Source organism: Pygoscelis adeliae, unplaced genomic scaffold (assembly GCF_000699105.1).
Source record: "Pygoscelis adeliae isolate BGI_AS28 unplaced genomic scaffold, ASM69910v1 Scaffold31, whole genome shotgun sequence".
NCBI lineage: Eukaryota > Metazoa > Chordata > Aves > Sphenisciformes > Spheniscidae > Pygoscelis > Pygoscelis adeliae.
The window spans coordinates 1,891,984-1,907,144 of NW_008824233.1; the positions used below are offsets into that span (position 1 = coordinate 1,891,984).

At 37.4% G+C, this 15,161-nt stretch overlaps 1 protein-coding gene across 1 annotated transcript in view; it reads right to left on the bottom strand.

The window, feature by feature from the left end:
* PRSS12 (protease, serine, 12 (neurotrypsin, motopsin)) overlaps positions 1-14,047 on the bottom strand; it is a 38,113-nt gene extending 24,066 nt beyond the window's left edge. The window contains exons 1-8 of the mRNA XM_009334941.1: positions 13,982-14,047; positions 13,262-13,329; positions 11,640-11,722; positions 10,764-10,902; positions 8,402-8,580; positions 6,101-6,251; positions 1,284-1,462; positions 485-626 (exon numbers count right to left, since the gene is read on the bottom strand). Of these exons, the coding sequence (XP_009333216.1) occupies positions 485-626; positions 1,284-1,462; positions 6,101-6,251; positions 8,402-8,580; positions 10,764-10,902; positions 11,640-11,722; positions 13,262-13,329; positions 13,982-14,047 (1,007 nt within the window). The remainder of the gene's footprint in view (positions 1-484; positions 627-1,283; positions 1,463-6,100; positions 6,252-8,401; positions 8,581-10,763; positions 10,903-11,639; positions 11,723-13,261; positions 13,330-13,981) is intronic.
* Positions 14,048-15,161: the final 1,114 nt, after the last annotated feature.

Consider the following 15,161-nt stretch of genomic DNA (forward strand, 5'->3'; position numbering starts at 1 on the left):
TTTTTTTTCTAGAATATGCTTTTCAATACATAACAGTGTTCCAGGGCCAGACTGTGGGTTTTTCTGAGCTAGATCCAGAAGGACTTATACTTCGAAAATGTCTGTGATTTTTAATGGCTGTTCGACAAGCAAAGATTTTGAAGAATCAAACTTTTATAGGCAAAATAGAACACAACAAATCAGGTTTTCTCTGTAGCGTATGCATTATCTCAGTTAGCCAAAAAGATGATTGGAAGCAACTTGGTGAATAAAGGCTGTTGAATCACAGCCTCAGTTGAAGCTTTTTCTTCTACCTAATCTGAGGCCATAAATATCTCTTTGAGACTGAGGGAAGCAGGCTTTAATGGATTTTAACTCAGTAGTTTCCATGAAGCAGTCAGCTAATATTAAAAAAACCAGACTCTTGAATAATGTAGGGTTCATGTAAATGTTTGTCATCATTGTCAAGTCAAAGAGTCAGATATCTAATATCAAGTAATCTTACTTAAATCCCAGCTGCCGGCAAACCACCTGTGTATTCAGCTCTGTCCACCCATCATCGCAGATTGTGCCCCACTGCCCAGTATAATAGACCTCCAGGCGTCCCTCATGACTGCCTTTCCCACTTGTTAGTCTTAATGCACCATCTGTGTCATTAACAAGTAAGGAAAAACAAAAACAAGAATCAGTTTTTCTTAGGTCCAATTATGGTTCTAAAACAAAATTAATAACATTGTGTTTACTGCATCTGATCAGAATATTAGACTACCAAATGTAGTGCTGATCACTAGGTGTCACCTAATGAGAAGATGGAAGAAATGCCATAATGCACCTGGTCAGCTGTGAAGTGTTGCCTAATGCAATTGCTTAAGTGCAAGAGAAATAGCACAAGATATTGATCCCCCCAAGCCCTTATTACATGCCAAGTCTGCAGGAGTGGGTTCTGATTATGTGATTTCACTGTATATACACCTTATCTTTTTCTTTGTGTATTCTGTTATTTCCCATTGCTTTTATGCTGAAATGCTTACTGCCATTGATAGATGTGATACGCAGTTAAGGCATGCCCCACATAGTAAGTGGCAGTTAGCGTGTTACTGAGGAACCAAGGCTTTGTGTTAAATAACGACATTTTCTGTACCTGTAAAATTTCCATAACCAACAGCTGGTTCATTTTGATACTGCCAGAACACTTTATTACTGTGGGGTTTTGTGCATCTGCAAACTTTAAAAATTCTCTTTCCAGAGCTGTGAACTCTGCATTTGTCGCTGTTTTCCCGTGTGATTATTGGTAATTGCAGTACCTGTGAGAGGTGTGCAGGAAACGCCAGCATCTTCTCTGTGGCCACAGTTGTGTTCTTGCCAGGAGCTTTTTGGACACTGTTCTATAGATAGTTCATTTCCCGTGCACTGCACTTCATCCAGGAGCACGGGACCTGAGCCTTCTCCAAAGTAAGCCTGGCTCCACGCCTTGGCAACACCCCTGTCGAAATGTAACAAACATCCAGTCAAGAACAAGCAAGCTGAAGAGTCTGGGAGTCGCGGGGAAGAGCTAAAGAGTTGCACATCCAGCTTCTAAAATAGCAGCTGGGACTGCCTAGATAGCCGCTGCGCTGGTAACTGACAATGCAGCCCGCGTTACGTCCTGTCATGTCATGTCATGTCATGTGGTTCCACAGTCAACTTCAGCCTCGGCTGAGGCTGTGGAGCGACTTGAACATACCATTTCCACACTTCCACGGTTTGAACAGATTTAGAACATCATTTTCTATTGTTTTGTATCTATGAGATTTTCCTTCTCTGTCCCTTTTGATTTTTAAGCGTAACTTTCCTAGAAGAGATTATAGATGTACAGCTTGGGTATGAGGATTCTAATTTTAATTTTCATTTAATGTTTATATGTAGTAAAAATAATCCGATACATATTTCTACAGTGACTTTCATCTGTTGTCCTCAAAGCACGTTAATCAAATCTCAAATACCCAGATGAGGCAGATGACAGTGATTGTTCCCCATTTAGTCACGTAAAAACCACGGCAAAGAGATCTTAAGTGACGTGACAATGTCATACCAACAATCTGGTAGAAATAAGAACAGAAAGCAGACCAGTGACTAGCCTTGTGTGCGTTATACTCTTTATGCCAGCCTAGAGGATTTTGAGCACAGAAACCTACATAAATTGAAAATGCTCCATTGTTTCAGCATTACAGAAATTATGCAGTGTTTAACACTTGATGATCTATCAGGATTTTTCCAGTTCTATTTAAGATACCATGTCTTTCATATGTAAATGTTTTTCATGGTTTGGTTTCTTTCCACTCAACAGTTTCTCTGGTCATATATTCAGTCTAGTTTTTATAGGAGTATTCTCAATATCTGTCTTCTTTTTCAACTTGTAAGATTGAAACGTCTATCTGAATTTTTTGCTGTAATGAATTACCTAGCTAAAGGATTAGTTTAAATTCATTAACCTACAGTTTGGGTGCGGGGCTCTATAGTAATTAATTTGGGTGTGGGGCTCTATGTTAATTAATTTGGTTTAAAGAGAGTTTTCCACTACCATCCATTTATTGCCAGGTAACACCTAACAGGAATGGTATGTTCAGCTTATACTGAAAACATGACAGGTCTTGACTATTTTGTTTCAGGATGTAATCATTCAAACTCTTAACTAGCTTTTGCAACAGTGTGTCAGAATAGTACCTTGCTGTGGTTTTTGGTTTTTTTGAAGAAGTTGCAGTAATTCATGTTTTTAAGGCACTGACTCGTTAATCCACGTATGGATTTAGATAGTTGTGGATTTCATTTCTAGTGCTTTGTATAAATATGTAACAATCTCTGTTCTCTCTTTTTTTAAAAGGAAAACAATACTAAATTTACAATTAGCAATCATACAAATTATTGATAAACAGTAAAGGGGTATGGGAAAAATAACAACAGTAAGAGGCTTATAAAAATTAAATTAGAATCGGGAAAAACTTCTGTAACAAGGAAGGATGTGGAAATTCATGGTGGACACTGTGTAGATGGTAGTGCTCAATAAATAAAAGCACACACAAGAAAGGTAAATTAAATAATCTGTTTTGCATTTTCATTTTGTTTAAAATCAATTTGTTTTTAATATTTTTAAGCTAATGTGCTTCATTAATCTTGAAAATGCACTGTTAATTTTCAGGCTGTTTCTTTGATGACCAGATGTCGTCTTCAAGTGGTGGAGAACATGGAAAATATCAAAATGCAGGTCTGTCTTGCTCAGCAGGGAGAAGAGTTCTAATCTGCGATTGCTTCAAAGAAGCAGGTAAGCAAACCAAAAATATCCTCAAACACTCAACAGGCAACATTTTAGCAGAACACATAGCTTCAGTCTGAAGTCAGTACCTTATTTTTGAGAGTTTTTTAATTAGACGTTACCTTTTCTTCAGAATGACCTTCCTAATTCCAAATAACATATTAACAGATATCTTGGTCTAATTTTTTTCCTTTAGCAATGCCAAGAAGAATTTTAATAGATTGGAAATTATATTTTTCCGTGAGATTTGCAAACATTTCCTGATTGCCCTTACTGTTCTTTCATCTCGTTTGTTAAGTAACCATGCGTTTTTATATCTAGCATTAATTTACTGAACACTTGCATTTTGCAATGCTGGTAATGGGGAAAAAGAGCCAAGCCCTCTACCTCTTATAAAGAGCTGCTTTTCGAACTGGTTGCCTATATGGTAAACTAAGAAAATATAATCCATGGGATACGCTAAGGGTAATACTTATTTCAAATCTAGCTATCCCATTTATATTTAAGCATCTAAATAAATAAAAATGTCTTGGTTTTCCACTGTATCTTTCTGATGCACCAGGATAGGCACTGTGATTTCTCAGCACTTCAGGCTATTTTTGTAGAATTGAATAACTACGGACTGAAGAGCCTACTTTTCGGATACCTATTTTTATTAATATTACCCCAAATAAATTATTATAGGCTTATTACAGAAAGCCTGGTTTACTGGTAGTTTTTAAGATGATTGTACGTTGGAACATTTGCATGTATAAGATAAATTATCTTCATTTAAGTTTACTGAGTAGTATTTGCATATATACAAACTTCACACAAAAAGAAAATTCTCGTACATAGCGTCCATTTCTTGTATTTTTTTAATCCTGATGCTGGTACAAATGTATAGAAAATGTTAGAAAAAAAATCCTTATTCATTAAGAAGCTGGCTGAAATCCAAGAGGTAATGCTTAACTACTCTGAACGTTGAAACAAATTATACCATAATCTAGTAAGATTCTCTGGTGTTCCAATAAAGCAGAGACAATACATCCCATTACTATAGCAACAGCAATTTGTATCAAGCAAAAAGTATTTATGAGACCAGATAATAAAATAAATTATCATTATTTTTCACTTGTTAATGGTAGACTCATATTCTGAAGTTTTATAGGAGTGCTACAGAAGAATTGAAAGGGTGTGGGAAGCTACTTACTGAGATGCTTTACTTTTACAATTTGTGGCAGATTATTTTTATTACTTCATACCTGGTCTACTTCCACTGTTGGTAAAATTTCACTTCACAGTAATGAGCACATTTGTCAAGACATCTTGCTTACTTGATAAATTCTGTAAATCTCTAGACATATTTCAAAAAGACTTAGCACCATCTTAATACAATTTATTTACTCAGAAAAACGAATCAAGTTAGAAGCGTCCGAGAACTGCAGTTTCTGAACATTAAATATAAATCATGAAATGTTTTAGTGTAATCAGTAAGGAAGCAGGTTAAGAGCATGACATTTGTCATTAGTATACAAAAATGTAAAGCATAGCTTAGTAACTCCCCGAACTTATTAATAGTGGCCCAATTCAAAAGCAGAAAAAGCCTGTAAGAAGATAGACTTTCTTTTAGGTATTCCCAATTGAAAATGTACAGGAATATAGAAATAGAGCATAAAATAAACTTGGGAAAAATGAAAATCTGATGTCAGAGGAGCATGTTGATTCCCACATGGCTCACCAGGAGATCTAGAAGCTTGTAAGTGCTGCACAAGTTCTCATCCTTTTGAGCCAATTTGGATGGCACCAGCAGTCCAAGGCCTCAGTTTCATGTTACAAAACAAGTACACTCTGGGGGCCACCCATTAATGCCACAAAGCTTGCTACTTTCAATGCCGCTTCTTTTAGTTCATCATAATCCTAGCAGGGTTGAACAGGCGAGTTCTGATCCAGTCTCCTCTGCACTGACCTGCTTAGTTCTCATCCAGTCTGTTTCGGGCATAATCCCCTTCTCCACCTTGGGTTTACATCTTAATATCTTTTCTGCATCTTGCTCCGAGTTCTTTCCCTCCTCAACCCATCTCGCCTTCCATCCCAACTGTCCCCATCTCCTTCCTCTCTGATCCAGCAGTTCTCCTCTTTGCCTCCCACTTTTGCAGCATCTTTCCACAAATACTGAATACTTATCTTCTGTGTGGTATCCAAATCACCCCCGGCTGTACGGAAGAGGAGCAAGAAAATCCTGTTCTGCTGCTGTGACTATATTATGGACCATGCTTAGTTCAGACATAATCACTGACAAGCTTAACTGTCAAAACTTCGAACAGATCTCTACTCAGTATATGCAAACTGACAATCTTCAGAGACTCGTGACTTAAACAAATCTTGAGAGATTCTCACAGGCATGCCAAAAAAACATATCCTTTCTGACAAAGCAATGAGTGCTCTTACTCCAAAGCAAGGAGACTGTTAGACTCTTCAGTAAAATGGATGTAAGGATTTTAACAGTCAAAGCAACTTCCTTTCCTTCACCTATGGTTTTTGATTGAAATTTTACTGAAACTGTAGTGAGTTTTCAATAAAAAGTCAGCATTTATTCTGAGACACATCCTTTGTCTGTCCTACAGACAAAATTGCGCCTATCATATGACACTGAAAACTGGATCCTATAAATCAAAGTTCCAGGGAATTGAAAGTAATGGCGCTGTACCTGAACCTTCTATAAACAAACTTAGTTACTGCTTCAAAGTATTAGTGCGATTTTAAAGGAGCATCTTTTGACAACTCCGAGCCATGTATCTGACTAACTCTCCTGCTTTGCTGCTGGAGTAGAAAATATGTAGAAAAACAAACCCAAGGCCAAGCTGCCGACAGACAACTTCAGCATCTGCGTCATCCCACTGATCATCACAGACAGTCCCCCACTGGCCAGCATGGTAGACTTCTACTCTTCCTTCGTGAGCGTTGTTCCCACCAGCCAGCCGGATCGGAGTAAAGACAGGGGCTGTGATCAAACATAGAATACAGGAAAAGGTAATTTATTTCGCAAAATATTATCCTGATAGTAAAGGAAAAAGAAGATGGCTTAATGGTTTCTCTGACATCACTCAAGAACCACGCTTTATTTTTTCTAGTTAGATGAAAAACCTGAAATTAAACTTTTTAGAAATTAGTTCCCCTAAGCTCTACTCTCAGTAGCTGAAGAATATTATACAGACAAGTAACCATACTGATCTTGAGTTACTTAAGCATCAAAGTGTTCACAGATACTTAGGGCTGTAAGGCCAAATACTACAATCAGTCAGTAGAGCTGCATTTCTACTAGTAAGAGCAAGATTGGCTCTGTATAGGCTTGGTCCCAGAGGGTAAAATCTGAAGTAAAGGCAAAAATTCTTTCATTGCCACAGAAGTCGAAATTCATCCTCGTGTTTTCTCGTTACTTTGGTAATTCTAGTCAGAGCAGTGAAATCTCATGGACTGTGGAGTCTCATTTTAATTGTGTAACTGTTGTTCCCTTCCCGTTTCTAAGATACGGTTTGATTTTCACCCTTTCAAATCATTAGCCCTTTTCTGGTCCAGCAAGAAATTGTCTTGAAAGCATCACTTCTGCATAAAGCTATAATAGTGGAAACAGGTTAAAACCATGTAAAAAAAAAAAATCGCTCTAGTATTTAAAAGGTTATTTTAAAGTTTCGCCATATCTAACATCTGAATGTTTTAAAATGTGATTAATTTTTGTGTAGGCCTTCCAACCAATTAATGCTACTATTTCATCTGTTTCTTGGCTTAAAAAAGAAAATTGAGGGCATTTCTCCAATTTCATCGTACTATTTCACTGGTATGAAATCTGTTTTTATGTAATTATTTAGAAAGGCTAGTTGCAGTAGAACCTGCAAAACGTGAAAGCTTCATCTAGTCTGCTGAAACTCAGGATCATTTTAATTCACTTCAGATATCCTGGACTCTAAATTACTCATTAACTTCCTTTCAGCATTATTGAAACAGACAACAGTCCTTTAATAAATTTTTCTAAGCAAAACAAAGTTTTCTGGTGAAAATGTCCATAAACAGAAGGAAAACCTTATGATCTAAAAGTATAATTTGCAAATTTATAGTTTTCAGTTTCTTTAGGCAAAACTCTTTCTCTTTCTTTGGTCCTTCAACTTGTCTCCTAGCTTAAAAAGATTCTCCCTTCCCTCTACACTATAGTTTTCTAAATTAAGACCAAAATGGTTTTTTAAAAGTAATTTATCAAAATTTTCCTCATGAATAGTGGAGCTTTAGGACAAAAATGCATCTGCCTTTGGATAGGAATGTTAAGTAGGAGAGGACAGGCAGCACAGAACTGGCTGCAGCCATACATGTTTTGGTTACAACTGAACAGATTGCCATTGCCAGATCCTCAGCACTGCCAGCCTAGCCTTCCTCGAGGTCAGCAAAATCTTAAATCTGATGGCATAATTGCCCATTTAGTTGCCGTTTATCATGTTCATTAAAATAATTTGAAATATCTTAAAAACATTAATACTTTTTTTCCTAACAATATCATTTTGACTTGTGTGAGGTAGCGGTCTTCAGCTAGGAAGACTTGGACCTGTTTTAAATGTATGCAGAATAGGGCAAAAACTTTGCAGTTCCTTGTGCAATGTCATCCCTGTTCACAGTAAGGAATGTCATCCCAACACTTCGGTACTAAAGAAGAAGGCATAGCCTGTTTGTGAAACTGCTGCTCCTCCCTAGTGTTCAGTAAAAGCTGACAAATTGACATGTAGCATATGTAGCTACCAAAGACAACCTCCGAGTAGACAAATAAATTAATAAATACATAATTTTAAAAAGAATGTTTAAAAAAATGTGGGGGGAAACAATCCTCCTTTTACAGCCAGAGATTCTCGCTGCTTCACCCTTTCTCACAACCTGCATCTCAAAGCAATAATTTGCTTGTTGATTACGGAAAGGTAAAAAGTGGTTCAGCTAGTTGCTGCTTGCACAGCATAGAGGGATTTGAAACAGTTAATGCTGTGATGATTCAATCTGTTTAATTTCCTGTTCCAAGAACTCTTAATATCTTTTTCTAATTTAATAATGAGTAATTATTACCACCTCTGTTTAAATAAGGTAAGGAGTTAACCAAACCATATGTATTTTTTTTACCCAGGGAAGAGCTACATGTGACAGCAGCTGCCATTTTTTGAGGACATGTTCCATCCTGCCAGACGTCTTTTTCACATAACAGTATATTCTCTTCATCACCACGACAACGCACTTCACTCCAGTAAACAGGAATAAGGCCCAGTCCAGAAAATGGTATGTGTTTTGCTGTACCTTTTTCACTGTAAGAAGAATGATCAGGGTAAGACATTAGAGTGGGAGGAGGGGAAGTGGAACATTTTCTCATATATAAATCTTGGAGTAGAAGAGAAAGGGCTTTCTTCAGCAGTGTAAATTCATCACATTTTCATACAGTTCAGCATTGTCCTCTGCACAAAGAAAAGTAACAGATGTGACCCAGTTCTCGCCATTTTGTTGTGGGATATTTTAGTACAATGGCCTGTGTTGCTGCAGGGCCAGCTACATTCCCATTCTCCCGGTTCTTAACTACAAAAATCAACACAGAGTCCACAGTCCGTAGGTGAATCTACAGTACCATCCCACTGCAGCTGTACTTCCAGGAGAGGTAAAGCTAATGGGCCTTGCACCCTTATCCTCTCCTTTACTCCATTAAAACGTACCAGTGCTCTGCCCATACACATCATATAATATGGTTGTGACCGTGCAGCAGCGAAACCACCTCATACTCCATTAGATCAGGCCCGTGTCCATTATTCTCTATTCAGCCATTCCCATCCATTCAGAACATTTATAAACAGTTTCCTTTCCTTCCCATACTGAATCTACAGCGACAATTATTGAGCCATCTTTTCTTCCATATAATGCCCAACAAAATTAAATTCAAAACAAAGCCCAAATATTGTAAAATCAAAGGAACAGATAGATGGAAGCACCTGAAAAGCAACAACAATTCCTAGTGAGTTTACCTTCTGGTGTATAGATCCAAATTTCTGCCAGACACTCATGATAACAGAAACTTCCAACTACTGTTTGCTTGGGGCTTTTTGGCCTGGATTCAGATGTAAGCCATTTCTGTTGAAAAGACCAAGCCATTCACCCGTATCACTGAACTACTTTTGCTAATAGTGGTCTTGTTCAACTGAAATATTTAGGGTATGGAAGGCAAAAAGAACTTACATGAAAATGAGGAAAGGAGACATTGCACGTAGACAGCTGAAGTCATAAGCAAAACCACGGCCTCCAGATGGCTGAACTTTTATCTCATCTAATCCTCATATTTTTATAAGTTGGCATGGTGTGTCCAGATTAGTATTGAACATTATAAAACAGCTTAGATTTAGTCCTGGCTAGCAGTCTTAGAAAGTGGAATAATCATTAGGAATGTCACACTGCAAGTATGCTATAAAAGCCCCTTACTACTTGTAGCAAACAAAATCACTACTTTGGTATGTGACTGAAAGAAATGTTCGAAAGGCACTAAAGCCAGCCATACCTTGTGGCTTATTGAGAAGGTGCAAACTGAATGGGGTGCTAAAGGGGGATATTCAAGGAATTTGGTTGCTAACTTGAACAGCACTGATTTTTTAGAAGCTGAAATTGCATTTTATTTTTAAAACTCCCTTTTGGTACAGGCGTTTTCTTCCTTACCTCAGTTTCATCTTACTATTGCAATTGCAGTATCACTATAGGCATTATCTAGAGTTTAATGACCACATTATGTTAAAGGGTCCTGTTGATTAACTCCATTCTGACAGTAGTGGGAAGTAGTGGTCAGTGAGGACAATGCCGGGACTTTCAACCTGTCCAATATTACTATAACTCTGTAAAATGTTTCCATGAAAATGTAAAGCTGCAAAACTTGTCTGGTTCTGGGTTTTGTTATCACTGTGCAACTCTAAAAGGATAGAATGAATGATTACCAGGGTAACCCCATGTTCCTGAGAACCAGGAATTTTCCTATGATTAGGAGCCCATGTAGAGTCTAATTCTGGCCACATTTACATTTTTATAGATTCAGTAACCTCACTGGTGCTGTTCTTAATTGACACTTACGTAAGTGAGATCAGGATCAGACCTCATATTTCTGCCCTTGTGGACATCTCCCGGATGTCTAGTAAAGCAGTTTTTGTTTGCCCTAAGATTTTCTGACCTGTTGACACTTTTCACTTTGAAAGCAAAGCATCTACCCTGGTCTGCTCCTCTCCAGACGCCATATGCAGCTTTCAAATGAAATACTGATTCTCACAGCAACCTCTTTGAAGTACAACGCAATTGAAGGAAGCGAAGGATTCTGGGAAGAACAACTTCAGCATTCAACAACTTTCAAACAGAAAAAAACAATCATCAAACACAAAAAGCCGTCGGGATTTGCAAAATAGATTGTCCTTTATACTGAAACATCATTAAAATAAGTTGACTGATTTTTACTCGGGCTGAAACTTACCCAAGTGCAAGCTGTCGACATACGACTGTTGCATCATTATTGTCCCAATGGCTGCCACAGATTGTTCCCCAGATTCCATTCAAATAAACCTCCACTGTACCTTCAAACTCATTCTTGCCACCCTGGAGTCTCACTGACCCTAGTTAAGAAAATAAAGTAAAAAAATTAAGCCTCCATTGCTCAATTAATGTATCCCACACAAAAGACTCGGGACCTGATTTTCCCTCTGCAGAGAGTTCCTGTTTCATGTATTACCATCTTCGTGCTCTTTGGGTGAGCTGCTTCTAAGAAGCACTCTGGCACATCTAACATTCTTATACAGTGATATACAAAAGGAGATAACCTTATTTTTTACATGAGGAAAACATTTTGCTTCTTATACTGAAATGACATCACATTTCTGATCCTTGTGATGCTACAACTTAGTTAAAGATCTAATCAAAAAAAGTATGTATAGACTACACATTATTATTTAAACATGGTTACCTCTACCCAAAAGAGCAAAAAGTGTATATATAGAGAGAGTGCTGTACTTTTATCTTCCACATAATTCCATCCAACTTCAGGGAATCGGAAAACAACCACACGGATTGCATAGCTTTTGCTCTGACCCATGTAACATGCATGTCATGGATCTCAGCAGTTTATTTTAGCCAAAGAATGCATTTGTTCGTACTTGTTCTCAGACAGAAAAACATTGGATGTAGTTCTGTTAATTCATGAGGGGTCTTTACCAAATTCTCAGACAAAACAAGCTAAAAACTTGAGGAATCGTCTAAAAGAAGTGAAAAAAAATTCTGCTTCTTGAGAGCTACAGAACATAGAAATCCAAGAAAATTAACACATTTTGCTTTTTTTTTATTACAGTAGTTTTACTTGAGATGCCAGATGCATCTGCTGTTGAAGGCAGCCAAGTGCCACTGGTAAAGGTGGAAAAAAGCTGGTCATGGGTATTGACTCTACAGAAGCAGAACAAAGAGTCATAACAGAGCAGTAATTCAACGAGAAGGAATATATTTCTGTTAAATTATCAAACATAGCCTAATTGTATGCATTAGTGTTGCCTGAAATCTCAGTTAATCCATCTGCCTCTGTTCTGTGATCTACTTAAAATCAGAAGCTACACCATCATCCCGTTTGCAGGGGTTTTAGCAATGGAAGAAAACAGTCAATGTTTGTCCCTGCATTTCATTGTCTATGTGTTCATGTGTGTGTAAATAAGAAAAATATTAACAATAATAATAGGTAGATCCACTTTTTCTTCTCAGCTTTCACTCAGATTGTGTCCTGGTTTTAATTTAGTTCAGTATATTTTATAAAACCACAAAGCCAAACGACTGCCAAATAACTCAAGGAATTAATTAACCTCAAGCTTGGTTTTGTGTGTTCCTTTTTGCCTCCTATTTACTTTCTCAGCAGTAACTTACTGTGCAGTAAATTACAAACAAAATTTATTCAACTCATGTTACGCAGTGAGCTATCATTCCGAATAGAGGATTACTAATGAGTTAACTATAACAATACTGTAGACATGTTGCACATTGTTTATCTGTCTTTATAATTTTTCTCTTTGTGTTTTTCTGTCACATACAGAGTTTGGAATTTTGTTTATTTCTGCTCTTCACCAGACTTTTGTATAGACTATTATTTTCACTTGAAACATCAACTGCAGTCATAGCAAAGTGATTCCTGACATACCAGAAAGCAATTTTGAAGATGTCATCTCCAAAAATAAGTTTATTTTTGTACATGATTGCTTACAGTCCTGCATGACACCTACTGAAATCAATACAGTGTTTCCTGAGTACACATTACACAATATTTCTATTCAAATATTTGTATAAGGGAGTACTTGAAGAATAAAATTCTCTTCTAAGGTCTCCATGGCAGAATTTGGCTCACTCCTCTTTCTGTATTTACAGAATTCCCGATGACAACAGTGGAAGAATTTATTCACATACACAGACCAAAAGATAGCACAAGAGAGAACCTTTGCACATCAGAAACTCTTCTCCCAACAATTAAAAATGAAAGAAATCTGAAATCCTCTGCATCTCCGGTAGAAGCCTGAGGAAAGAAGTTTGAAAAGCACAGAGTTCTCACTGTGGACGCGTACCGTAAAAAAAAGAAAACAGCCTTTCCCTCGCCACCCACTCTGCTAAAGAACCCTGGGTGACACCCGGTCCCTGCTGAAGTGGGAAAACACACTACTGGTATCAGTTGGTAAGGAAGGGAAAATGACTTGGAAGGGACAGTGCCTTATTTCCATGTGCCTGTGGAAAAAGACATAGATGAAAACAATAAATGAAGGATTTTTTAAAATTTCATCTAATATCTCAACAAAATGTTTTGGTTTGCCTTTTTCCTGTAGATTTACAGCTGCATATAGGAACACCAATGTTTTGTGAAGGGTAGTAGCATTCATAACAGACCTTTGTTCATCTCACAAGAAAATACGATAAAGAACCAACTTCTATCATATAGAAGAGAAAACTCACAAGATGATTGTTAAAGGTAATTTTGTAACAAATTTAAAATGTTCTTGATTTTCACCTGATAAGTTAATCTAGAAAGAAATAAAAAGAAAGCCTATTTTTACATGTAACTAATATTAAACCTTTTATTATGCCTGCTGTTTAATAGAGTTAACCGAATATATGGTATAATAATTCTAACATGCTGGTTGCACTGACTCACTACTCTCCTCATAGGACAGTATTGAGATCTACAGCTATGATTAACCTAAACCATCCAGGGCAAAAACCAGCATTCTCTCCTCAAGCAAAACAATAAGTAAAACCATTTTTTTTTTTAAAGAAAAGTCAGAATTAAAAACCCTCTGACAGGTTAATATTTCTAACGTATTTTTCTAAGTCCAGTCTAAGTGTTTCTAGCTCAGTATTTCAGCACTGTATCCAACAAGAGTGGAATGATACAGTATTTTTTGTTTCATATGCACTTTGAAGTATGCATCAACCTATATCATATGACAAGTCATAATTATGTAGCAAACAAATCAAATGGAAAACTAATGGGAAAATGATTGCTCTGTTGTTTCCTCAAAATGTTGCGGTATTCAGACACCTGGTAGTTATTCTACTGGATCAAGAGATACATTAGTTACAGTAACATGGATACCTCATAAAAGATAATAGAACTTTAAAATACAGACTTTCATTTCAGTAGCTTATTTTTTCTTTCCAGTAGATAAAACTTACTTCATAATGAAACACAGATCTGTGTTGATCATAGGGAATTGCAGGGTGACCAACATTATCTGCCATCGTGTATGTTTATGCTCTATTACCAAGTATCTATTTAATACTCATGATTCAATCTTCGTTATTAAGAATGTGTTAATATCTTATTTGCAAGATAGTCAGTGTTTGCGTTGTTAAAATGACCAGGAAGCACTCTTTCACTTTATAGGCAGCAAGAAAACTAATATTTAGCATGATTAGAAGGATACTGGTTAATTCTTAATTTCACTCGTTAAGTCTTCTACTGTTACATTTGACACCTCAAGCCCATACTGCACCTCAACACCTGTGCCCGCGGGGCTTCCTTCTGTGCTCCCCCTAGGGCACAAGGAGCTCTGGAGAAGAGCATCTGAATTACTTCTTAGAAAACAGGTCTGGCTTAAGCGTATGCATTGGAGGCTGTAGGTTTCTGGAGCCGTAGATATGGTAGCATCTCAATTTTTTAAGCTGCGATTTTTCAGCTCTTTCAGTTGCTGAAGAAAACTAAACATGTTGGGAGTAGAGCTAATGCAGTAATACCTACTCTGGCTTTTATGCAATGCTCTGAGAAACTTGTACTCTCTCCCCTCTCCACCAACACAATACAGTGTCAAGCTTCTGCTTAAAGCACTTATCAAACCTTCACTGCCTCAACACCAAGCTCAACAGCAGGGAACGTGAGTACAGGGATCCTGCCCATGGCTCTCAATGTCCTCCTCAGCACTGGTCAGGAAGAGGAAGGATGAGGAGAGGTGAATTGACCCCACGAGAGTTAGAAACAAGGCCACAGGACCACAAAGTGGGCCTACTACGCAGCTCTAGGACACATACTGTGGTCTTACGACAGACTTAATTCAGCCCTATACTGAAGAATACAAATCTACTGTCCTGACAGAAACTCCTTTGTTTATATACACTCAAAAAATACATATGCGTTTCTTCTAATTATGTTCTAGCCGAGGTTACTGACGGTCAATTCATGTTGTTTACATACAGTCTGGTAATTTTAGTTGCCCTGGTATCTGCCCAAGTCAGAGTCTTTCCTATCTGCTATCACTGTTTAAAAGAGATTAAGTTATACTTGCAAATGCAACAAGTAAGGGTATCCAGTGGGTGCTGCTGAGACTTGCTCCGCAACACCTGCCATATAGGCTCAAGA